At 41.0% G+C, this 27,591-nt stretch overlaps 1 protein-coding gene across 6 annotated transcripts in view; it reads right to left on the bottom strand.

Moving 5' to 3' along the window:
- Slc39a10 (solute carrier family 39 member 10) overlaps nucleotides 1-27,591 on the bottom strand; it is a 117,726-nt gene that overhangs the window by 7,591 nt on the left and 82,544 nt on the right. For all 6 annotated transcript variants that reach the window (XM_004868950.4, XM_004868949.4, XM_004868953.3 and 3 more), the window contains exons 4-8: nucleotides 16,869-17,038; nucleotides 15,447-15,641; nucleotides 14,521-14,641; nucleotides 13,121-13,453; nucleotides 12,186-12,266 (exon numbers count right to left, since the gene is read on the bottom strand). In XM_004868950.4, coding sequence (XP_004869007.2) covers nucleotides 12,186-12,266; nucleotides 13,121-13,453; nucleotides 14,521-14,641; nucleotides 15,447-15,641; nucleotides 16,869-17,038 — 900 coding nt within the window. The remainder of the gene's footprint in view (nucleotides 1-12,185; nucleotides 12,267-13,120; nucleotides 13,454-14,520; nucleotides 14,642-15,446; nucleotides 15,642-16,868; nucleotides 17,039-27,591) is intronic.

Genomic DNA, 27,591 nt, shown 5'->3' with positions numbered 1-27,591 from the left:
CTGTCTAATCAGCTTCACTACCTGTGCAATCATCCTTTTAACAATCCCAACAGTTGTAATTACTCCAGCTCTACAGTAAGGAGGTTCTGATGCCAACTTTGTTTTCCTTTTTCAAAGTTCCTGGCTCTTCAAGTTCTTTCCCTTTCCACAAAGTGAATTCACTAAGTAAATCTGCAAGGACCGACACCTTACCAACAGTGAAGCTTCAGGCCTCCTGGCCCACAGACCTGCCTCTCTCACTTCCTCCCCGCAACCCTGCTCCCTTGTCTTGTTGGTGAGCAGTGGTTTTCAGCACACATTATGCACATTGTGTTAGATTAAGCTGAATATCTCATGATTTTAGTGCTACAGTAAACAATAATTTTTAAGTTTAAACTTCCAGTTGTGGACTGATATATGGCAGTATAGATGTTTTTGTGTAATAATCTTTGGGCAAGTCAATCAGTTCATTTGAAATGTCTTTTGTCCTAGTCTTAATTCAGCTTACAAATTCTCAGAGTTCTGCCTATTTTCTTCTTTCTCCAAACCTCCCTTTTCAGTAAGAACCTATATGCACATCTTAAAAATAAAGGACTTCCCATAACTAAGGGAATAGCTTAGCACAACTAAGTATAAATAGCTTAACTAAGCTTGTAACTCTACTCATCTTTTGATAAACCAATACTCTTTCCTTCCTGCTGTCAAAGGATTTCATTAGCACAGGGAATGAGGTGTGTCTGCCAAGCTGTAATATTAATGTGATCCAGGGCTGTAGTTACGTGAACATCTGCTGAGCTGGTGGTGTGCTGCCTGTAGTTCCAATTCTCTAGGAAACTGGGGTGGGAGGTGTGAGACCTGAGTGACTCCATTTTAAAGTTTTGGCCTCATTTTAGAGTAAAGGTGGCCTGGACATAAATTCTAGTTCCGAGAAAAACCACAAGATGCACTTTGGCCACCTGCCTGTGATAATGTCCAGCAGTCCCCTAGCAACTAGCCTAGCGACAGCTAATCGGTAGCTGCCTCAATGTCCCAGATGCTCTTCTTGATGGCCTGCAACAGCTAATCAGTAGTTACCCCAATACCCCAGTATCCCAGATGTTCTTTTCGATGACTTGAGCAGCTGTTTGCAGTTCAGTGCGCAAGGCCCAGCCAATTAGGTTTAAACTTTCAAAACTTGCTAAATGCTAGCCAACTGTGTGATTTGCGTGTGATTTGAAACCCCGCGCCCTGCTGTAACCTCTATAAAAACCCCTGGTGTTTTAGAGCCAGGGCTCTCAATCTTGACCCGCTGCGTCGGTGACAGCTGAGAGTCCCTGCTCAAGCTTGAATAAACGACCCTCGTGTGTTTACATCGGAATCGGTTCCTTGGTGGTCTTTGGGGACCTCGCGATCTGGGCACAACAGAGGACCCCAAGTTTAAGCCGAGCCTGGGCAATTAGACAGCAAAATGGGCTGGGAAAGCCCTGGGTCCATCCCCAGTATCACCAAGGGTGGCGGGGTGGTGCTGGTAATGATGTTGGTGGTATTTTAAGGTTCTTCATTCTTGTCTTAAATGCTTGCGAACATATGAAATCTATTCAGTGAGTGTTCAATTTTTCCTGGACAATTTAGCACATTATAAAAATTTCATCTTGAATTTCAATTAACCCTTGATACAGTGAGGAGACATGTTACAGTGCGACAGCCCCTCTGAGTCGAGTCTTAAAAATGTTGAAGTTAAAACACACTACACCAAGAAGAGAGTGGACGACCCCAAGTGTGCCTGCTCCTTCTAGGTCCTCCTGAAGGTTTTCTCACAAATGATTTTTCAAATGCTTCTAACAGTTCCTTATTGAAGGACAGAGGGGAGAACTGGAGAGAATAAACTAAGAAACTTAAATTCTCCCGCACCGGCTTGGCCAAAACAAGGAGAGCAAGAGCGGTGACTTGCAGTTTCCCCCCAACCCCACCCGCCCCCCCAGGGCAAGGTCTGCTGGTCCCCTGCCTGGCCCTGCGGGGGGGGGGGCTTTCTCCCCCCTCCCCCCAACCGGCTGGGCACTGGGGAGAGGAACCGCGGGAGGAGTGGAGCGAGGGCGCACCAGGGCAGGGCTGGGTGGTGGCACCGTCGCTGTCTGTGGCCTGGCGTCCCTGGGCAAAGGCTTCAGTGTGGGAAGGTGGGGGCCAGTGGGCGCGAGAGGGGCCGCACTGCCGGCCTTACCCAGCCCCAGCTCCCGCAGTACAGTGCTCGGGCTGGCCCGGAGGTCTTCCCTGCCGAGGGCCACGCTTGCTGCATTCCCGTTCCTCCCCTCCGAAGAGGGACTTGTAGCCTCACCAGTGCGCCCTGAGGCAAAACGGGCTCCACAGTGCCGCTTTCACTTCCTGCTGACTGCTGCTGGCTCTGCGCGCTCCAGCCCTGGGCCCCGCCAGAGAATGGGCGGTGGACGTCATGGCCCGACTCCGGGAGCCAGGCAGCAGAAAAATACAGGTGGTGCGGTGTGCTCGTTTTGCAGCTAGCGGTCTTTTTTCTTTTCTAACTCTGATAGGGTCTCGCTGTGTAGCCCAGACTGGGCTGAAACTCCCGGTGATAGGTGATCCTCCTGCCTCAGCTTCCCCAGTGCTGGGATTACAGAGGTGCACCACCACATCCCGGCTGAATTAATTAGCATTCTTCATGTGTTGCAAAACGGGGGTGGGGGGGGGGGCAACCATCTCTCATCTCCAAAACTCCCTGGTTTCAATTCTGGGCCAAACTGGAATCCCTGGATAGTGTCCATTCAATAGGAATTGGCTGCCACACTCCCTTCTGACAGCACTTGGCCGGTGAGCAAGGGGGAAGCTGGAGATTTTCCCAGTACTTGGAGGTGTGTGTGTATGTGATTATCCAAGTCTATTACTAAGATTTTTTAAAAAGTGAGATTAAAATATGAGGCTGCATGTTACTCACACATAAAAATGGACAGACAGTCTTCATTGTTTTGCTACAGAACAGGGCTACCGGGAGTATCTGGCAGTTAGAGAAGGTACAAGATGCAGTACATTACACACATGAAAAGCTCCAATTTAGGAAGTAAGACCCCTGAAAAGGAGTATGTTAAGTCTACAAGACCCAGAGGAGCCGACAAAGTTCACAGGGAAGAGCAGTTGGAGACGTGAGGTCAGGGGTGGTGACCTGGAAGAAGACGCGACGCGACCAGCTGTGGATGGAGGTCTCCGCAAAATCCGGTGTGCGAGGGGCAGCACCCCCACTGCACACACGTGCTGAGCTGCACTTGGGAGGCAGAAGCCACGGAATGGGGCTGAAGCCAGGCGGAAAGGCAGAGGGCCGGACGGAGGAATCTACTTCAGGCCCAGGGAAGCACCCGGGAAACGGGTTCCCGGAGACAGCACGGAGCGCTCCCTGGAAGCCACAGGCATCCGCCGAGAGCAGGAGCCCAGGCCAAGCGCCGGGCAGAAGACTGGGTTGGGTGAACAGTCTGGGAGAAAGAAGCCTGCGGCTGTGCAGGTGTCCAGCCAGACGCGCCCCAGAGTGGGGCCCCGGGAGAGGGGACCAGGGAGTCAGCAGTTGTTACCTGAATACATTCTACTCCAAGTGAGCAATGACCGTTACCACCAATCAAGGCAATTAGTCAAATGGCACATTTTACACTGATGAATTTTCAATAGAAATTAGAAAGACAGCTTGAAGAAATTTAGATATTCCAAATGCAGAGCTGATTTCCTTCAATCAGCGCTGTCTCCACTTTCCTGAGTTCCCATGCGAACACACACTTGCTTCCTTAGCTGCTGTTTTCAGCATATTATAGAAGAGGAAACAGAGCATGTCTGGGCATGGAGTGAAGAGAACACTGCTAAGGAACAAACACCAACTAAAATAACAAAGAGATGTCACTTCAGATCAGCAAAACTGAGGAGCTAACCCCAATACTGGCAGGGCTGAGGCAGCAGGCACTCCTGGGTGTTGCTGGTTGAAAACGGCACTGAAGGAGCCACTCTGGATGGTGACACAGTGGCTTCTCAGGTGTCCACACCCTGGCAGTGCTCAGCTCTACTCCTGGACGGGGCCACAGGGACCAGGGCGCAAAGTTGGCACTGTGTCAGTGGAAACACAAAGGTGAGCAACCTAAGGTAATAACTGAGCAGACAGAACACGACACTGCTATGTAAACACAATACCTGCTGTTGAAACAATCCACCGTAACCAGATGGTAATGTCTGGAACAGGGAGGGAAGGGGCAGTGAGCAGGAAGATTAAAAATGAAGGAAGTGGGGCCAGGGATTTAGCTCAGTGGTTCCGCTGCCTGCCTCCAAAGCTCAAGGACAGAGTTTGATTGCCAGTACCAAAAAAAATAAAAAATTTTTAAAAAATAAAATAAAATAAAAATGAAGGAAGTCCAGCACCAGCAGAAAGGTTTACAGGTTAGTATTACAGTAGCAAGTCTACCAATAGGCAAGAAAACATTACAAATGGAAAAAAATAAAGGCTATAAAAATTATTTTGGGGGCATTAGGCTCAAAAACTATACAAGATTTCTGGGCATTATGATTATACGCTATTAAAATGTTAAATATGTATTTAAAATGTAAATACACATTTACTAAATATTAAAACATGTACTTAACATGTACACATATACACAGGCATCCGCCAGTAATACCACTTACCTGTGGCCTCTACAGTTACAAGAGGTGCTCAAGGTGGTGGGCATGAGCGTTCAGACATTCATTATTTTTCTTTTCCAGAAGTGTGTATACGGTTTTTGGGCAGAATCTGATACGTATATGATAAATCACCCAAGCCTCTAGTTTCATACATGAAATAAGAGGATCAGAAGTTAGTGACGATTCTCAAATGTCGTATTGCCAGGGTCCAGACTGCACCCCAACTTCCTGGTGACTGGCCAGGTCACTGTGGGCGACACCACTGACTCTTCACCACTTATGGAGAACACCCTGCCGAAGGAACATCCAGAACGGCTTTTAATCATGGAGTTCTCAAATGTTCCCTGCTTCTTTCAGACAGTTTATATGGCAAATGCAATAAAGCAGGCTGACAGCAACATCTGAACTTCAAGAAAGGATACTTCTTTTAAAAGGTGTGTTCAGACTTCTGGGAAGGTGACGGAGTGGTGAACAGCAGAGAAAAAGCCTCTCTGAGATTTGGTGTCCAGATGCTGGAACGGAGCAATGTGAGGAAGAGGAGGAGGGAAGTCGGTCCCTGGAACCCACCAAGGATCTGAAGGGAGAATTGAAGCCCACAAGAAGAGAGAGGAGAGAGACCTCAAGGCAGAAGACTGAGGTGGCAAACGGGAATTTCTTCTTGAGCCCCAACTCACTTCCTGGGAAGGGCAGCTTGAACTGCAGGTGCCCAGTGACTATTGGTGACCCCAGAGGCCTCCACAGAGAAATATACCAGTGAAACCGAGCAGTGGATGCAGCAGACTGCAGTGGTTGGTGAGTTATTCAGTTTCAGATGTCCCCAAAGAGAGGGCAATTGGCAGGCAGCCATCTTTAAGGGCCAACTAAGCTTGGAACTCAGAGCAGTTACAGGCTGGCTCCATCTAGCAGCAGCTAGTATCAAGGCAAGGCAAAACCAAGTTCAAATCAGCAGGAAGTTAATGAGTTCAAACTGGCAGGAGGCACATGGAGTGTTGCAGGCTAAACAAATCAGGATCCAGCTTCAAAGCCAGAACCCAGCCTGAACTTCAGTGCAACTAAAGGTGCAGTCTTGCTGAGATTATCCACTACCCTGCTGAAAATCTACAGCTGGATTACAGGGATTATTCAACAAAGAGCTAGGCTCTGCCTGCCTAATCCCTGGACCAGTGACAGCAGAGACATGCCCTGAAGTGGACATTTTTTGATTGTTTTTGTTTTTATATGAGTGTGAACGTTGTTTCTAGTTTTTTGCTATTGTTCTGAACCGAACTTGTTTTTATTTCTTCTTCTCTCTTTTCCTCCTGTCTTCACCAGTTTCCCAGAGTTCGTGTACTCTTCCTTTGTCCTCTGGCCTTGCTTATCTCTTCCTCTTGTTCTATTTCTCTATTTTTTTCCTCCCTAACCCTTTTACATTTTTCTCCACTGAGGGTAAAATCACCATACTGAAGGGATATTTGCTGTATACAACTTTCTGGTATGTTTTAGATTTTATTATCTAACTATAAATCTAGTTCTTTTGGTTAAAGGTGGCAAATTAATAGTTAACAAATTTTGTCATTTTCTAGGCTGTGTTTGATGCTATTGTTATTAGTGATTGTACTACTTTAGCCAAGGTAACATAATTGTTCTCATCAGTTGTTCTTCCTGGTATGCCAAGACTGAGATTGCCTGAGAGTCATAAACAATACTAAAGGCCAGTACCAAAAAATCAGAGGCTAGGTCAAATAGGCTAGAACTGCTCATCCCCAATAAAGCAAAGAAGTAAGATCTTTCAACAGACTCAAAACCCTAAAGCCAGAGACACCTGGAAGAAGTCATTTCCTAAGGGTTCTCAATACTAGCAATAAAGATACCTGCTATAGGCAATTTATAAGCATCAACCCAGGAATTAAACTAAAAAAAAAGAAAAGAAAATGAGAAGACACTCAAGCAAGAAGCAACCCCAGACTTCCAGCTCACCAAAGGCAAATGGAAGGGACAATGAGGTGGAACAATTCGAAAGCCACCCACCTAGACTCTCTGAAGTGGTAACAGAGGAAGTAACAAAGCAGATGAATGAAACTCTAGAAAAAAATCACATCAGAAATAATTTCTGAGATAACTACAGAGATGGAGACTATAAAGAAGGACATAGTTAGTGACTCTAGAGCAGAGATACACAAAAAAACAATACAGGAGCTCAGGAAAATGATGGAAACCATGAATGCCCAACATAGTAAAGAAATGGAAGCCATGAAACAGATTCAAACAGATATCCAGGAGATTAAAAATTCCACTGAAAGTATATGCAGAAGAACGAGCCAACGTGAGGACAGAATATCAGATCAAGAAGACAAGCATGGGGCTAGCAATCATAAAAAAGCAAAGCAAAGGACCACAAAAAGTCAGTCCAGCAGCTGCTAGATGATACAAAGAAGAATAACATAAGAAAGATCCAAGTCAATGAAAAAAAGGAGATAGCACAAATGACATTAAAAACCTGTCCACAGGATGGTAGAAAACTTCCCAAACAGGGAAAAATAATTTGACATACAGTTAAGTGAGTCATATAGAATTCCAATTAGTCATGATCAAATAAAATCTACACTAAGGCATATAATAATCAAGATTCCAGAAACTCAACACACAGAAGAATAAATATTAAAAGCTGTTAAAGAAACAAATCATATATAAAGGAAAGCACATCAGAATTACAGCAGACTTCTCAACACAAACCCTCAAGTCAAGGAAAGCTTGAAGTATTTCAAGCTCTAAAAGAAAACAATCTCCAGCCCAGAATGAGGTACCCTGCAAAACTATCTTTCAAAATTGATGGGAGAAATAAGATACTTCCATGATAAAGAGCACCTGAAGAAACTCATGACCACCAAACCAGAACTCCAAAATGTTCTGAAGGACATTCTAGAAAGAGATAATAAAGACTACAACTGCATGAAGCCCAACATTAAGAATCTGCCAGGCAAGGGAAGCAAGTGAATGGGGGAGGGTGTGTGTGTGTACCAACAACAGGAAAATAACATGACAAACAAAAGTCAATACATCTCAGTTATAACCATCAATGTAAATGGTCTCAATTCACCATTGAAAGAGACTGGCAGAATGGATCAACAAGCAAGATCCAATAATATGCTACACACAAGAAAAACATTTAATTCAAAAAAAACCTCACAGACTGAAAGTCAAAGGATGGAAAATAATACTCCATGTGACAGAAACCCAGAAAAAGGCAGGGGATACCTATTCTCTTCGCTGACAAAGTGGATTTCAAGCCAAGACTGATTGAGAGAGACAAAGAAGGTCACTATGTTCTTGTAAAGAGAACAATATAAGAGGATGAGATGACAATCATGAGTATATATGCACCAAATAACAAACAGTAATGACCATGAAAAATCAAATAAGCACTAAAAGAATTGTAATGGGAAATCTCAATACGCCACTATCACATATAGACAGATAAACCAAAAGAAAAAAAAAATCAACAAAGAAATATAAAAACTGAACCAAACTTTTGAACACATGGACTTAGTAGATGTCTACAGAGTGTTCCACCCCAAAACAACAGAACACACATACTTCTCAGCTGCACACGGGATGTTCTCCAAAACAGACCACACACTAGCTCACTGAACTTAAGTAAATAAATGCAAAGGAAATGAAATTATCCCATGTATATTGTCAAGACCACAGTGTAATAAAATTAGAAATCAATAGCAAAAGAAACCACAAAACTTCATAAACACAGAAATTAAATAACACCCTCCTGAACAACCAATGGGTCACAGATGAAATGAAACAAGAAATTAAGATAGTTTCTACAATTAAACAAAAATGCCAATACAACATATGGGAACTTATGGGACGCAACCAAAGCAGTCTGATGAGGGAAATCTATAGCAATGAATTCTCATATCAGGAAAAGAGTGAGCTCAAACAACCTAATTTTGAACCTCAAACATCTAGAAAAAGAAGAAAAAGTCAAGCCCAAAGCTCATACAAGGGAGGAAATTATAAAGATCAGAGCAGAAATACAACTGAGATCAAGAAAACAATTCAAGTAGTTGGTTCTTTGAAAGATTAATAAAATTGACAAACTCTTACCCAATCTTATCAAAAAAAGGAAAGAAAAGACCCAAATCCATGCAATTAGGAATGAAAAGGGGAAATCACAACAGATTCTACAGAAATCCAGAAGATCAGCAATACAAGAACCTGTATTCTAAAAAAATGGAAAACACAAAAATAGACAGATGCCTAAATAGATGAATTACCATAGCTGAATCAAGAAGATAGAACAATTTTAAATAAACTAGTATCAGTCAATGAAATTGAAGATGTAATTAAAAACCTATCAACAAAGAGAAGCCCAGGCCCAGACAGATTCACTGCTGAATTCTACAAGAAATGTAGAAAAGACTTTACGCTACTACTTCTCAAACAGTTCAAAAGAAAAGCAATATTGCCAAAGTTATTCCTGAAAGCAAGCGTTACTCTGATACCAAAACCAGGGTCCAATCAAAAAAAGAGAACTATACACCAATCTCCCTACTGAACAAAGACACAAGAATCTTCAGTAAGATACTGGCAAACAGAATGCAGCAACTCATCGAGAAGATCATACAGCATGAGCAATTAGGATTCATCCCAGGGATGTAGGGATGGTTCAACATATGCAAATCAATAAACGAAATACACCATTTTAATAGAGCCAAGGACAAAAACCATATGATCATCTGAATAAGTGCAGAAAAAGCATTTGACAATGTCCAACATCCATTCATGATAAAAACCCTACAGAGCTGGGGATTTAGCTCAGTGGTTCCAGCACCTGTCTCGCAAGCGCAAGGTCCCAAGTTCGATCCCTGGTACCAAAAAAAACCCCTACAGAAAATTGAAATGGATAGACTCTATCTCAATCAGGTAAAAGCCATCTAGAACAAACCAACAGCCAACATCATACTAAATGGACACAAACTGAAAGCTTTCATTCTAAAATCAGAAACAAAACAAGGATGTCCACTATCACCACTCTTATTCAATACAGCTCTAGAACTATTAGCCAGAACAATTAGACAAGAACAAGAAATGAAATGAATAAGGATAGAAAGGAGGAAGTTAAATTATCATGATCTGCAGATGACACAATACTCTACACAGAAGACCCCACAAACTCCACCAAACGATTTCTAGATTTAACAACCAAATTTAGTAGCACAGCTGGACACAAAGTCAACATTCAAAAATCAATTCCTGAACACAAATAACAAACTCACTGATAGAGAAATTAGGTAAACAATACCATTCATAATAACATCCAAAGAACTGAAATACCTAGGAGTCAATCTAATGAAGGAAGTAAAAGACCTTCACATGGAAAACTACAGTACTCTGAAAAAGGAGATCGAAGAGGATATCAGAAAATGGAAAGATATCCCTGTTATTGGGTAGGAAGAACCAATATAGTGAAAATGGCCATACTTCCAAAACTGTTACACAGATTAATGCAATCCCAATCAAAATACCAATAGGATATCTCACAGAATTAGAGAAAACAATCCTAAAATTAATTTTGAACCAGAAGAGACCTAGAATAGCAAAAGCAATTCTGGGCAACAAAGAAGGCAGGGGGCATCACAATCCTGGACTTGAAATTATACTACAAAGCTACTGTGATAAAAGCAACTTGGTACTGGCAAAGAAACCGACCTGAGGATCAGTGGAATAGATTAGAAGATGCAGAAACAACTCCAGACATACTCAGCCACCTCATCTTTGAAAAAAGAGCCAAACACTTTCACTGGAAGAAAGATATTCTCTCTAATAAACAGTGCTGGAAAAACTGGCTTTCCACAGGCTGAAGATTAAAATTAGACCCTATCTTTCACCATGTACTAAACTAAAATAGAAATGGATCGAAGATCTAAATATTAAAACAGAAACACTAAATCTGCTGGGAGAGAGAACAGGTAGAACTGTTAAAGACATTGGTGGAGGCAAGGACTTCATGAACAAAACCCAGATCACACAGGAACCATCACAAAGAATCAACAACTGGGATCTCATCTAATTAAAAAGCTTCTGCACAGCAAGAGAAACCACCGGAGAGTGAAGAGACAACCCACAGTGTGGGAAAAAATTTTACCAGCTGTTCCTCAGACAAAAGTCTACTATCTAGAATCTATAAAGAACTTTAAAAAAAATCAGACCTCACAAGCGCAAAGTCCCGAGTTCAATCCCCGATACTCCCCCCCCAAAAAAAACCAAATTCACACTTCCCAAATTTAAAGACCCAGTCCAAAAATGGGCATTTGAAATGAACAGACATTGCTTAGACAAAGACGTATAAACAGCAAACAAACATGAAAATATGTTCAGCGTCACTGGTCATTCAAGAGATGCAAATGAAAATGCTGAGATTTTACCTCACTCCAAAAAAGAATGGCTGCTATCAAGAAATCAACCAATAACAAATGCTGGCGGGGCTGTGAGGAGAAAGGAAGGCTTTTCCACTGCTGGTGGGAGAGCAGACTGATGCAACCACTGTGGAAGTCAGTGTGGAGATACCTCAAAGAGCTAGGACTGGAGGTTCCATCTGACTCAGCTATTCCTCTTCTTGGTATCTTCCCAAAAGAATTTAAAGTATGACACCATGGCAATATATGCACACCCATGTTTACAGTGGCACAGTTTGTAACAGTTAAAGCTTGGAAACAGCCCAAGTGCCCATCAACCAATGAATGAATAAAGAAGATGTGGGATTTTTATACAATGGGAGTACTATTCTGCCATAAAGAAGGATAAGCTTGAGATATTTCTAGCTACATGGATGCACCTTGAGACCATACTCTTAAGTGAAATAAATCGGACACACATGTTTATATACCACATTGTCTCTTTGGTACGAGAAACCAAAAGTTGAAGTAAGGACCAAAATGTATAAAAGATATTGGGAAATGGGAAAAAAAGTGTTCAAATGAGAAGGGAAACAAGAGAGGGGTGAGGGAGAAAAGAAGGAAGGGAGAAGAAAAAAGAATAGAAGGGAAAAAATGGAAACAAAGCTTTTGTAAATAAGGAGGGGAAGTGAGGTTGAAGGGAGGGGAGGGGAATGGGAAAAAGAAGCAGGATATATCACGTACAGGTACAAATTCCCTATGACGAGTGGGATCATAATGTATACCTAAAATGCACCAATAAAAAAACGGTATGTTCAGTGAACTAGTTTTTTTTTTTTTTGGTACCAGAGATCAAACTTGGGTCCTTGCGCTTGCACAGCAGGCGGTGAAACCACTGAGCTAAATCCCCGGCCCCAGTGAACTGGTTTTAATATCTGATATGTCATCATAACAGCATAATTATGTTTCTGAAAGCAAAGCAAAGTACAGTGAATTCACATTTTCCCAATTTTCACAAGCATGTTTTTTCCCATTTTACATCAGGATACACCATACAATTAATATACTTTATACTTGCCATTGGTCATTTTATTTCAATATTTCTGAAATCTGGACATATTTACAAGTGACGAAGCCTCAGATTTGAAGAAATCTGGTAAAATTTCCAGGTCACATTACCTAATTCATGTGGCAGCTCATGACAGAAAACAGCTATGGAAGTGCTGATTCCTCCTGTCAGCCCAGCACTGAACGCCGCTCCTGAGGAAGGTTAAAGGGAGAAAAGGAAAAAGAGTGATGTTTATGAGTTTTTATTTCCCATTTTCATTCCATTCATTTCACACTGTATGTGTTTTTATCATTCACTAGTAACACCTACTGTGGCTGCAAAATACGGTCTCGACTTTTTTTGACAGAAAACAAAGCCTGCTTGCTTCTGAATTAACAGATTCTGGATCTTAAGGAAAATCACATACTGATCATACGTAATGTTCTCCCAAACTGGAAATGTGAGTTAATATTAGCAAGATTCTAATATATTTGAACTTGTTACAATGGATTTTTAATACTGTAAAATTTTTCTTCCTCTTCCCAAAGATATGAAAAATTTGTTAAACTCAAGACTGAAATTAAACTGTTCTCTTTCAGGGATGTGCAAATGTGTTTGAAAATATATGGCTCAGGTACCTTTTTCAACAAGGCGACTGTGCTCTGAATCAGAAGCCAAGCAACTTAAGCAGCAGCACATATAATCATGTTTAGTCTTCCCAAACCCCGAACACTGGCAGGCGAGGTGGCGCATGCCTGTGACCCCAGCACTTGGGAGGCTGAGGCAGGACTGCTGCAGGTCTGAGGTACACAGTGAGACCCTGTCTCAAAAACCAACATAAACTTTAAAACCTCAAATCCATTTTCACTTCCAAAGATACCTGTCAAACCCAAAACCATGCGCCCTGGAAAGACCAGAGGGCAGGAGCCACACAACAGTGGTGTGCGTGCGTGCCTGCGGAGCCCTGGAGAGCCACACCCGTGCCGGTAGCACAGCCCAGGGAAGCGGAAACCCCTCAGGGCAAGAGGCGGCCAGCAGGCCAGGCCAGGGGCCAGGGGCCACGCACCGATGGCGAGCCCATCACTGAAGTTGTGGATGCCGTCCCCCATGATGACCATCCAGGCGATGTTGGCGATCCCCGTGTCCTTGAGGTCTGAGCCGGAGTGGCAGGGTCCGTGTGAGTGATGGGAGTGCTTGTGGTGCCACTGATGGACATGCTTCCGCGGCACGGCCTTGCTCCCGCCCTGGTGGTTGTGCAGCCCATCACTATGGGTGTGCTCTGCGCTCTTCTCCTCTTCCATGCACAGGTAGGTTTTAGGAGGGGACTCCTGCTGGCCTTCTAAGTCTGTCAGTTCAGTTTCGTTGAGGCGATCTTCAGAAACAACCGAGTCATCAGTCCCTGGGCAACAGAAAGGGACAGGCTTTCTCAGCACACTGTTGTTCAAACCTAGGCAGACACCAGTGTGGGCGAACACTTCCTAGGTGAATGTCTTACAAAAGTCTTAAGTAAATCTATTTCCCTAAAATCATCTGAAGCTAGTCCAACAGAACAAATTTTCTGAAATCCATCCACTAAATACAAAGATAAAATAATTTTTCAGAGAAAGGATTCTTAGTGTTAACCTCTCTAACCTTCTCTTATTTAAGAAAATGAAGGCAAACACAATTTAAATAGCTTGCTCATGTCCTGCAGACAGCTGATGGCCAAGTTCTCTACAGTCTTCCCTTCTGCCTAATGACAATGCTACTCAGAGGTCACGGCTCGGATGAAGCTCAGAGCCCATGCAAGAGGTGATAAGTGATAAGCAGTTTCTAAAAGCACTGTGGGCAGCCTTTCGCCGTTTTCCAGTTATTTGTTTTACGACCTCTTGATACTTCCCAACTGTGTTCTGGGGTTCTGGGGCTGAGTTCTACATATGAGGTGGCCCTTTTGTGCAGAAAATCATTGCTGCATTCGAGGAATAAGTTCGAATAGAAAGTGAGAAAAATTACACTAAAAACACTGTGGTTTCCTTGAAAGCTGTAAGTTCCTCATTACATCTATCGGGCACCAGAGTGCATGGATGCTCAAGCAGAGAGTTTAAATACAAGGCCAGGGGCCTTCACTGTTAGGTACAAAGGCGAGTTTCCTTAGGAAACCAGCACACATGGAAGGGTCGAGATCATGCACTTTCAGTGACAAAGACACTGGAGTCTACTAACTAGAAAGGCATTTTGTGTTTTACTTCTATTTTTTCCTATAACTAGAACTACAAAATGTTTCTTGCCCCATAGCCCAGCATAAATAAGGTTGAAATTAATTAAAATCAACAAAATCATAATTAAGACACACATTGAAGGAAAAACATGTTAGAAACTAGTATTAGGGAAGTTACAAAGGCAAGAAATCTCCAACAACCCAGTTTAGAAGCAACATCTCAGTTTCTCTGTCTTAGAAGTTCCTCTCTAGGCAGAAATGTTGAGTACCGGCAAGAGGCTTGAGTTGGAGCCAGTCAGCGTCTGGTGTGTTGTTTAACTTGTGATCTGAAAGCTTTCTTCCAATAGTTGACTCTTCTGTGCTCTGCTTGATGAACCACTTCTGTTTTCCCTGAAAAACAAAAAATCAGACATCATTATAAAATCTTCAGCCATAACAAGTAATAATCAGTATCCCCTTGTTCAGACTCCTGGGTGACAAATTAACTTTATATATAAAACTGTTCACAAAATGGGTAAGAAAAAATTTTTAGAAGTTAATCATGGGATCTAACTAGATGAACCTTCTACCTAAATTCATATACTTTTAAAAATTTTTTTGGTGCCAGGGATCGAACTCAGGACCTTGTACTTGCAAGGCAAGGCGGCAGAACCACTGAGCTAAATCTCCAACCAATTTGTATACTTTTTAAAATAATGAACTAAGAGAGTCTCCTCATCTACTTCAAAGTTAATAGTGTGCACAGTACTCAATCATTAAATGCAACCCAAGTGAAATGTCTGAGATGGGTGTAATAGTTCTTATTTAATAGTGCAAAGTAACAAAGTTTCAAAAACTAAAGCTTATTCCTTTGAATTTTATTCTCTATTTACTGTCATCGCAATCTGCATGCGTGTGACCTAACAGGATCAAATGAGTCAGAATCCTAAATACATAGCTTACTTCTGGGACTTGGGCAAGCCTGTTAAATTTACTGAACATAATGCTCAACTGTAACATGCAGTGAGATTTTACTATAACGATGAAATTGGGACACACGAAAACCTACAGAAACCGACTCAGAAGAGCTTTGCGAAATACAGACAAGCTTTCTTTTTTGTCATTTTGTAATCAGACACTGATCACAATCTGTCCTCAATTACTTACAACTGCTAATCACTGTGTCTCAGAAAATTAAATAATTAAAAACATTTACCCTTTGCTGTTTGTAGTGCTTAAACATTCTAATGCAGTGCTCGATGATGAACAGTACATAAATGCCTCCCAGAGCGACGAGTCCCTTCAGCACAGCGTCGTACGCCTCTAGAAAGTCCTCGGCCTCATGTGTGTGAGGATGTCCGTGCCCGTGGCCGTGCGCGTGGTGATGGCCATGGTCCTGTCCACCCTGCGACTGTCACAACAAGAAGAATGCTTCTAAACAAGCGATGAAAGGCTACTTCACATTCTGAGATACACTGAAAAATAACTTTTAGTTTTTATCTTGTTTTCACATTTTATTTTTCTGTTTTTCAAACTGACACATAAAATTGTCCATATATCCAAGGTGCCGCATAATATTTCAATTACGTGTGCCTTACACAATGTTCACATCTGGGCAAGCATCTCTCGCTCCTCACACACTTATTTCTTTGTGGTGGAAACATTTGAAATCCTTTCTTGTAGCTTCTTAAAAGCTAAACGGTAATTATCCTTATCTATCGCCACCCTACTGTGCAACAGCACTCCAGAATTTCTCCCAACCAACTCGAACTCAACACCCACTGACCACACCAGTCCACCTCTCCCTGTCCTTGGTCTCCACTGCTCCCCTCAGCCTCTGGGAAACACTACCCAACTCTCAGTTTGTATGAGAACTGTTTTAGACCGCACACAGGAGTGAGACCACACGTGAGCAGTTTTTAACATTCAAACTGCTCCTCTAGACACTGTGTCATTTAAAGAGAGCAGACTTCCATTTAACTTAGTCAGCTGCCAAGTATACTACATTTCCTGGTTAAACCAAGATCACAAACTCAAATGCCTGAGAGAGATACTGTAGGAAAAGTTCAAATCAGAAGGAACAACAGGGAGAGGCACGGACTTTGAAAACGGAAGCAAACATGGACACTTAAATACCAAATGGTAAAAATAAGCAAAGCCCACCAGCGCGCTCACTGCTGTGCTTCCCTGGCCATGCGCGTGGTCACCATAGCAAGCCCTCACACTTCTCCTCAAGGCTTTCCTCACAGGTCATACACAACAAGATCGCTCACTGCTGCTCTTATCAATCTAATCGTTCAATTTATTAAGAAATCCTGCTATTAAAACTATGAAACAGGGGCCAGGGATTTAGCTCAGTGGTTCCACCACCTGCCTTGCAAGCACAAGGTTCTGAGTTCCATCACCGGTACCAAAACAAACAATGAAACGGAAAAAAACACACTTTGTCTTATTTGCAAACAAAACAACACAAATACTACTACATTAGTAATGCTGCAGCTTGTTACTGAAGAAAAATTCATCTCTTAATCAGGATAACTTACAATTTTCAAAAACAAGAAGCTGAACAGCAAGATGAGGCTGACCCACCAAATGCTTAATTACTTTAAACTCTGTAAAGACTGAAAAGATCTCTTACATGAGGCAGCAGGTGAAGGAGGGCATCTCCACTCATGGTTCCTACAGCCAGTGCGACGAGGAATGTGAGAAGGAATTTGAAGCAGCCTTGATTAATGATGGGAACCAAAATCACACCCAGCAAAGAGAGCAGGCTGATTACAGTGATAGAGATGATGCCACAAATCCAAGCTGAGGGGAAAACAATCAATAATCAGCATTAGAATGACAGTGTAAACCAAATTCCCAAGGAGAATAAACACAAGATAAATGAGTCATGGAACTGATTATCTTAGCCAGGCTACACTTAAAAGTCTTTAAAAATTAAAAAAAAAGTTTTATGGCACTGTTGTGCTTAAAGACAAAAACATGAAATATAACCAACTTTAGAAAGTAACTTAAATGAAAAAAAAGGGCATCACCCTTACTAATTAGGAAAATTATATCTAAATACAATTTCCTACTGCCTACAGTTAGAGCTTATAGCCTTTATAGCAATAAAACCATTTGAAGAACATAAAACTCTCCTGTGAGCATTAAATGAAGAAGTACCTAATGTATCATAATTTTTTATTTTTTATTTTTTATTTTTTGGTACCAGGGATTGAACTTGGGACCTTGTGCTTGTGAGGCAGGCGCCAGAACCACTGAGCTAAATCCCCGGCTCCCGTATCGTAATTTTTTAAAGTCTTTCTAATATAAAGTTTAGGAAATTGAAAAGTGTATTCATATGAGAAAGCAACAAAACAGTCTTCTTATATGTAGCTTTATTGCTACAAGGATGATTCAGTCCTCTTCCTTGATTTCTTGCCTCCTCCACACCTATTTCTAACTCCCTTTCCCCAATTTCACTTTTTGCACAATTTACCACTTTTTTTTAAATCCCAGTATAAAACTCTGCAAATACAAGAGAAATCTTTTTACAATATAACCTGAGACACACAGGTGATATGGGGAATGGGAATGCCACATAGATTTCTTTATCCAAGCCATCTGTAAGCACTCAAGATCCCAGAAATAAATGCCTGAGTATTGAAGGCTGGGTATTTTCATTATAATGTCTACTACTAATAGCCTGAACTAAAATAGAAATATAATTACTTTTTAAAAATCTGTTTTATAATTTATAGACGTTTAGACATTTCACTGAATGATACGTTTTATAATGTTTTACACTATTTTTCTAATCAAATCTAAAAGGACTATAAATCTGCTCAAAGATTTTATATTACATCTTATGACAAGTGAACAAAGGAAAATTCTTTCCTTCATCAGGATAACTTAAAATTTTCAAAAAAAAGAAGTAGATTAGCAAGGAGATGATGCTAACTGACCCACCAAAAGTCCAACGTTATCAACCAGGTTTACCCATTACTCAATGGCATTAACACACGATAGCCAACACTCACTAACTCAATCAGCTCACAAAATTGACATAGCAGGTGGCTACTTATCAACAGAGGAAGCTCTGTAGTTTATCCTACCTCTGAACACAATGGCTGTCAGATAAATACAAGAGCCTAAGGAGGCAAAGGAAGGTCTAAACACAACCCATATGAAAGGATGAAGATCTAGCTACTACTATGGGTGGACCTGGATTCTGTGACTCAAATACTCGCAAAACTTTTGAGGCAAGAAAGGAGCAGGAACTCAATTTCTGAGGAACCTACACCAGAGAAACACTATTACAAAGGTAATACTGTGGTGGGCCAGGGATTTAGCTCAGTGGTGCCACCACCTGCCTCGAAAGTGGAAGGTCCCGAGTTCGATCCCCGATACAAAAAAAAAAATTCAGAGATTTTAAAGGCAATACTGTGGTTAGCAGAACAAATGATAGGAGGGGAACTCCCTTGACTAGTGTTGACACCGTATGTAAAAAAATTGAATTCCAGGGTTGCGGATTTAGCTCAGTGGTTGCAGTGCCTGCCTTGCATGTGCAAGGACCCGAGTTCAATCCCCAGTACCCAAAAAAAAAAAAAAAAAAATCGAATTCAAGAAATAAAAATTCAGAATGAATTACAAATCACATAAGTGTCTACATTTTAGACATGAGGTTCTGGAGGCAGTAAAGTTACTATCCAACTAATCAACAATGGCAGGTCTAAAAATCACAGCTTTTTGGCTCTAATAACATTAGTGGGGGTTGGTAATAACCTCACTCTAAATTCTACAATGTCTCACACAGAATATGTAACTCCCTTTCTAAATACAGGTATTTTCCTTAGTTTGGCAATAATCGAATCTAGAAGCAATTTATCTCAAAGCAACAATCTAGAAACAATTTATCTCAAAGCAACAACCTAAAAGCAACTTCAATAAAGAATTAAAGAAAAATGCACTAAATTACTTGGGAAAGCCAGTAATTCATATTCCAAGACACTCTGAGAGAACAGACACATGACTATATATACTCATGATGGAAACATGTGGATGGACAGGGCCAACCTGTACACAAAACACTAAGGACCCTAGATACGTAAACAGTTTGATGATCCTATTATAAATATTTATTAATCAAAATTATTTTGATCAAATATACACTTGACCTCACTAAAATTATCCAATAAAATTATTGATTTTATTCCTATGAATCAATGTCCAAGGAACTCAACCAGGTTCAGACACTAAATTTAAAATTGTATTTGCAGGTCAACACATAAAAATCAATAGGTTTCCTCTACACGAACAACAGACTCACTGACAGAGAAATAGGGCAAACAATTCCTTTCACAATAGCATCCAAAAAACTGAAATACCTAGGAATCAACCTAGTCAAAGAAATCAAAGACCTCTTCTTCTCTGAAAACTATAGCACTCTGAAAAGAGAGATTGAAGACGATATCAGAAAATGGAAAGACATCCTCTGCTCGTGGGTAGGAATGATCAACATAGTGAAAATGGCCATACTTCCAAAACTGCTATATAGAGTCAATGCAATACCAATTGAAATCCCAGCAGCATACTTCACGGACTTTGAGAAAACAATCCAAAAATTCATTTGGAACAAGAAGAGATCCAGAATAGCAAAAGCAATACTAGGTAACAGAGACATGACAGGGGGTATCACAATCCCCATCTTGAAACTATACTACAAAGCTACTGGGATAAAAACATCATGATACTGGCAAAGAAACAGACCTGACTGAGGACCAGTGGAACAGATGAGAAGATGCAGAAACAACTCCAGACACACTCAGCCACCTCATCTTCGACAAAGGAGCCAAACACCCTCACTGGAGGAAAGATAGCCTCTTTAATAAACGGTGCTGAAAAAATTGGGTTTCAACTTGCCAAAGACCAAAACTAGACCTATATCTCTCATCATGCACTAAACTAAAATTGAAATGGATTAAAGATCTAAATAGTAAAACAGAAATGCTGAACCGGCTGGAACAGAGGTGAGGTAGAACTCTTGAAGACACTAGTGTAGGAAAAGATTTTATGAACAAAACCTCAGTTGCCCGTGAATTAGCACAATCAACCAGAGTGGGATCTCTTCTTACTAAAAAGCTTCTGGACAGCAAGAGAAACCACCAACAATGTGAAGAGACAACTCACAATGTGGGAAAAAATTTTCACCAGTTGTCCCTCAGACAGAGGTCTACTATCTAGAATCTATAAAGAACTTAAAAAGATTAGACCTCCCAAATTTAAAGACCCAATCCAAAAATGGGCATCTGAAAGGAACACACATTTCTCAGACAAAGAAGTAGAAATAGCAAATAAATACATGAAAAAATGTTCAACATCGCTCGTCATTCCAGAGATGCAAATGAAAACAACACTGAGATTCCACCTCACCCCAGAAAGAATGGCTGCTATCATGAAATCAACCAATAACAAATGCTGGTGGGGCTGTGGGGAAAGAGGAACCCTGCTGCACTGCTGGTGGGAGTGTAGACTGGTGCAACCACTGTGGAAATCAGTCTGGAGATACCTCAAAGAACTAGGACTGGAAGTCCCATTTGACCCAGCTATTCCCCTGCTGGGCATCTTCCCCAAAGAATTAAAAGAATCATACCACAGTGATATCTGTGCACACATGTTCACAGCCGCACAGTTTGTAATAGCTAAAACTTGGAAACAGCCCAAATCCCCATCAACTGGAGACTGGATAAAGAAAATGTGGTCTTTTTATAAAATGGAGTACTACTCAGCCATAAAAAATGAGAAATTAGACATTTATAGCTAAATGGATGGACATTGAGGGGATACTCTTAAGTGAAATAAATAGGACACACACGTGTAAATAACAAATAGTTTCTCTAGTGTGAGAAACTGAAAGTGTAAATAAGGACTAAAAGGTATAATAGATAATGTGAAATAGGAAGAAAAGGGGCAAAGGGGAAGGGGAAGTGTGAGGGGTAGGGGAAAGGAAAGAAGGGAATGGAATTAATATGAGAAAATGAAAAAATGGAAACAAAGTCTTTGTAAACAGCGAGAGGTGGAGGGGGTGAAGGGAGGGCAGAGGAATGGGGAAAGAATAAGAACCAAGAGAGATTGTGTAAAGGTGCAAATCCAATGATGAATGTCATTATATTGTATACCTAAAATGTACCAATAAAATAAAAATTTTTTTAAAAATCGCATTTGCAAAAATCTAGTTGAATAAACCTTGTTATTCTGATTCTTTTATTAGGGTTATGTTGCACTCTGTACTGAGAAATATACATTCATCCATTTCTTGACTTTCCTGTTAAGATATTTGCAATGGAAATTAAATTTCTAACTCTTAATATGCTGTATAGTAGGTACCATAAAATTTGATGTATTACACATCTGAGAGCATTAACAATTTAAACAACATAATTTAATAAGCTAATAAAATATTGGTATAGAAACAGTTAAAATTTTAAGCTTATTACATTTTGAAATACAAGACCATATTGAAACAATATATCAAGCTGGGCATGTGGCCCAGTGGTACTGCACTTGCTTATTAGCATACACTAGGCACTGGGTTCAATGGCCACAAAGCAAACAGAGACAGACGCTCATACAGTAATATTTTATATATATTTAGATTTACATAGTATAGATATATATTTGTGTATTTATAAAACTCTGGTCATTAAAAAATTGAGAAAATGTATTGCCTAATTATCAAGTGAACCAACATATGCACTGCAAGTCCCATATGAAGAGACAGTAAAAGGGAGAGCGAGAATATCAGAAGTAATGGAGGAAGACCTGCCAAGTCTAATGAATTTGTGACAAGAATGTAAACATCACCCAAGCTAAACAAGCCTCACGTAAGATGAATGCAGAGCTCTACACCAAAGCACATACAATCAAATTCTTGAAACCAGAGAGGGACTCTTTAAAGTCACAAAAGAAGCAACTCATCACATATGAGGGATCTTCAACAAAGTTATTGGCAAATGTCTTATGAGAAGCTCTGGAGATCAGAAGGCAGTGGGCTGATATATTTGAAGTCCTACAAGAAAAATAAAACACACCCTGCCTAACAAGAATTTCATGTAGGGCAAAACTGTCCTTTACAGGTGCTGGAGAAGTTAAGCCACGCCCAGCTGATCAACACTAGACTGTGTGTGAGAAACACCCAAGGGAGTCCTTAACAGAGAAAGGACTCAAGACTACAGGGGAAAAAAATCTCAGTAAAGGTAAATAGGTGGGCAGTTATGAAAGTGTAACAATTTGAAACTATTTTAACTTCTACAGCATTTAAAAGATTGATACCTTTTTTAAAAATATTCATTTGGTTGTTATGGCAGTGAGCGGCTATCGTGCAAGCTACTCAGGAGGCTGAGTCAGTATTACTTGCATTCAGGAGTCCAAAGTGAGCCAGGGCAACACAGCGAGACCTCATCATACACATACATTCAAAAGTAAATAAAAGATCAGCCTGAAAGCTAATATTATGTTACCTTTGCTTTGCTGTAACTCTTCATTTTGTTTTCTACATCATTTAAGAGACTAATGCATTTTTTAAATTACTAGCTTATGTTTAGGGGCACAAAAATGTATAAGGATAGGATTCTATGACATCAACACTTGAAAGCGATGGGGATGGAGCTATGAAGAAGCAGAATTCATGTACGGTATTGGTGCTATACTGGCATAAATAAAAATTTGCGTTATACCTTTAGGAGATTAAATGTAATGGCCATGATAACCACAAAGTAAGGTATAGAATATACACATAAGAAAGGAATTTAAACATTTCTCTCCAACAAAAATCAACTAAACACAATAAAAGACAGTAATACAAGAAATGAGGGACAAAAAAGCTCTAAGATATATGGAAAACAAGTAGCAAAATAACAGAAAATCTTTCCTTAATTCCTTTTTTTGTTTTTTTGGTACTGAGGATCGAACTCTGGACCTTCTGCTTGTGAGGAAGGCGGCAGCACCACTGAGCTAAATCCCCGGTCCTAAAAGACATATATGTGCAAATAGCTAATTGTATGATACCTGTATTTTATCACTGTACCAAAAAGTTGAATAGCAAAGTCAAAACTGACCCGGGATGGGGGACATAACCAAGTGGCACAGCCCTCGCCTACCACGCGGGAGGCCCCGGGTTACATCCCTGGCACTGATTAAAAAGAAAAAGACAAAAACACCTAACCCAAAAATCTTATAACTTTTAAACCACTGTTTTTTCCATGAAATCATCACCTATTTTCAGAAAATTCTTGGCCATGTGTTTTATTTAATAACTCATTTTTTACCTCATTAAGGTGGTTTCACAGGAAAATCTATAAGAAAAATTAAGTGAAATTAAATATGAAAGTTAAGAAGGAATACTAAATCTAAATAGTAAGCTTTCAAAACTTGACCTAGTTAGAAGTAGAGACAAGAGCACAACACGACAAACTTGTAACTACATAAAATTATCAGTACACACTTATCTCCCATTTAACATGAATTATCGCTTATTCCTGCCAGCCCTAAGGAGTAAGGAAATAAATCAGAACACATCTAGATTATTTTCTATAGATTACTATTCCATGACAACTGTTTCACTAGCAAGATAGCGCCACCATTCCCTTGTACACTTATCATAAACATGTTTTCTTATTCTCAATTATTCACTTTTAATGTTTTAAAAAATAATCTCAGATCTCTGGCACTACAAATGAGATAGTCAATTCTTCTAACAACTTGTAAACCTTCATAAAGGAAAACAATCCTTTTGACCTATAAGAAGAAGTGTGAAGCTGTTTAGAATTTTTTATGCTTAAAATTACTTCGTTATTTTGTTTTTAGAAAATAAAACATTTAAATTTAAGCTCCTACAAACTCTAGCCAAATTCCCTAGTTTCCAAGGCATTGGAAAACAAAGCAATGAAAGTAATAAAGTGTTTTGATTTCTAAGCATATCGTGCTTTTTCAATCACAATTTACTTGGTATAAAGCAAACTGCAACAAAACAAAAAAAGTATAAAGGTATCTTTTAAAAAGGCCTATACCACACTAACAACAGACAAGCTATTAAACCTAACTAGAGAATGTTTCCTTTATTTGTACCCAAGACACCACATGCAATAAAAAGCACTAAATGTCTGAAACAAGCTTCACTTATTCTGCAAATTAGGTCCCTTAAAACGTGAAAGGTCTTCAAGCTCAGTTATTCACCAACTCCATTTCTCATCAAGAGAGCAAATGCATTTTTTTAGGTAGAAGCGCTCATCTGTGGAAACTTCCTAATTAACTTGGTGCGAACCAAGTGCACGATGGCAGATTTCCACACTGCTTCGGCATTTTAATTGGCAGAAACTGCTTAGCGGCCTATTCACAGACAAACACACACCCCCCCACCCCCCAGTAATTAAGCGAGGGTCAACCCTTGACTGACGAGCCAATCCCAGGAAACAATGGGTTTCCATCACACACAGTACACAGCATATTTGGTTTACAGCGCTCTTTGAGCAACGTTAATGAGGTAGTGGCTCTGTCACTATGGGAGATTTATATAGTACAAGTTAACCTTTCTTAATGGTGCAGCAGTCATTAAAAATAATTACTAGCAGGGCATTCTTGCTAACAATTATTAGCATCTATCAAGGCATAATTAATTCAAGCTGCATTTCTGACTCTGCTAATAACCACCTGCAGGCCACTAATCAATATTCACTATTAGTAACGTACTTGTTTTCAAAACTAGTACAATTTCCTCTCAGGCTTTTCCGAGTGAATACTTATAACTTTCAATCTTACAATGTTACAGGTCTGTCAACAGCATCTAAGCCTCCTTTTCCTCACCCAATGGAAAATAAAAGTGCTCACCTCGTGGGCTTAATAAAGGAGCCAGGTGCAGCGGTGTGCACATCACATGCAATCTCAGTTCTTGGGAGGCTGAGGCAGGAGGATTACCTGAGCCCATGAGTTTGACACCAGCCTGGACAAATCAGCAATATCCCATCCCAAAAATGAACAAATGAATAAACGGATACAGGAAATAGCCTTGGCCTTGTAAAGGTGTTTAGTTCAGCATGTTTTAAGGTTCCTCTAAGTACAGCCTAGTATAATTAAATTACATACTCTAAGGTTATTTTCCTATTAAAAAATTAACCAAAATGTAAATGTAGGTGCCTAGGAAATTCAACCTTAAATATGCAATGTATTCTCTTTCAAGCTTTAAGACTATTTCTACCCTGATAAAATTCTTCCACTCTGGAATCTGATATTCCTAAACATACCCATTTTATTCTTACACTATGAAACATTAAAAAAAACTCTGTCCTTTCAATCTTTCACCTTGTGAAATACAGTTTTCAGTTTAGATTCATGTGTAGCATTTTAGTTACTCTGGTTAGTGCCCTCTAGGGCCACTACTTTTGAGGCAACAGCAGCAGAACTGTGTTCATCATTCTAAATTCAGGGCGACTCCATCAACAGTTTCGAATATGGTGAAGCAGTTCATGGAAACCCAACTTGTTCTGAAGGCATTTTACTACCGAGGTCAGCAATAATGGCGATGGAAGCTCACTAACTGCATCTCAACAAGCACCCTTCCTGGATTATAACTGGAGGCTTGGAAACTGCTATTCAGCAGCTTACTCACTTGATCAAGTGTGAGTCGTTACTTTACATCTAAAGCTGTCATTACCTATGGCACTAGGGATAAAGAGACGAAAGCTCCAGTCACTACCTTAAAGCAAATAAGTCCAACCAAAACACGCTAAGCCAGTTGTTAAAGAGTCCCCAAGGTCAAGGAAGGAAAGCTGAAGGGCAGGACAGCAGTACATCAAGCCAGAGGGGCTGCTGCCTGAGCTGCATCGAGAGGCAGAGAAGAATGCCAGCAAAGGTATCATCCAGGGCATAGCTGAGGACAGGAGAGAGAAATGAAGGTGAGGGTGGGACAGCAGAGAGCAGGTGTCACATACGGAAGGCAGGCCCATGGCCACGCGCAGGACTGAACTTTGAACCGTACGGTAGCTCAATGCAGGAGAAGCAGCTGCCATAGGCACATGACATCCGGCAAGCTCTCGTGGGATTCAAAGGAAAACGCTAGCAGGACAGCAAGAAGCACCACGTAGAGTGGTCAGAAGCCAGGCTCACAAGGCCATGCCGGATCTAACCACATGGAGAAGAGGAGGGCAAGAGGTTTCACCACACAAGCCTCGTGGTCTGCGGGCTCTGCCTCTCGGTGGGTGAGGGAACTGGGTGCAAGTTCCTGAACTTCTTCATGCCTCACTTTCCTTATCTACTAAAAAAGTCACAAAACATCAGGGTTATTCCTGAAATTTAGTGAGAAAAAATGCATGTAAACCAAGCAGTACACGGAGAGGAAAATGGTCAACTCCACAGGCTGGAATTCCAGCAATGCCACCTCCTACCTCTGCAAGGTGGGGGCTACAAGGGAGAGCAGCACCACCCGCCTCCCAAGATGTGGGACAGGGATGTGGCTGAGTTTAACACAGAGCCTGCAAGGTGTATTTGTCAAGTAAATAAAATAAAAATGATGCATTAACTAAACATTAGCTGTCACCAACTTTTACGCCAGAGAACCACATTCACATTTTAGAAAGATAAATCTCATTTAAGGGCTATGGTTGTCTTGCAACGAGAACACAGGCAGGGAGGGTAATGAAGTTTTCTGAAAATCCAAAACTAAGTAAGTGAAGTTATGACGGAGTGGGTGGAGTTAGAAGGACTTTAAGAGACAGACTCAACTGGACTTCAGAGCCTGTTATACAAGGAAGGAAAAGAGAAAAAGAAGAAGAAAGTAGAAGACTCCAGATCCTATCAGAAGAATGAGCTGGAATGGCCTGTGATACTTGGTAAGAGGTGCAAAGTCTTGTGCAGAGAAGTTTTGAAACATGATGAGGAGGAGCCTGTGGGAAAGGCCCAGAGCGTGCGCAGGGCACAAGCGGACCCTCACGGAAGCTGCCCAGGGAAAGCAAGGCGAGTGCACGCCAGCCAGCGGGCTTCTGAGACGACCCTGGGGTTCAACTACACTCACCCCCTTTCATTCTTTAAGCATTTCATCACCTTTGCTTTTCACACAAGGCCCCTAACCCTGCTAAAGATCAAATCATCATCACACCAAATAACTTCAATCAGGGCCCACTCTTTCCATTCGCTCACCAAGAAGGGTCCAGTCAGGAAGCTTCTTTCCCTCTAAACCAGCTCCCCATCCACAGCAAGGCACGCCACCACGCCACACGAGATAACCGAGCGCACTGTGCGCTTCCTGTCTTCCCCAGAGTTATCGAACCCAGGTTAAGGCATATTAGGGTTTTAACCCAGACGAAAGCCAACCCCTTGGAACTGCT

The sequence above is a fragment of the Heterocephalus glaber genome, unplaced genomic scaffold (genome assembly GCF_053883595.1).
Source record: "Heterocephalus glaber isolate CG9 unplaced genomic scaffold, H.glaber_assembly_v1.0 deba00001778, whole genome shotgun sequence".
NCBI lineage: Eukaryota > Metazoa > Chordata > Mammalia > Rodentia > Bathyergidae > Heterocephalus > Heterocephalus glaber.
This window is presented reverse-complemented; position numbering and strand designations above follow the sequence as displayed.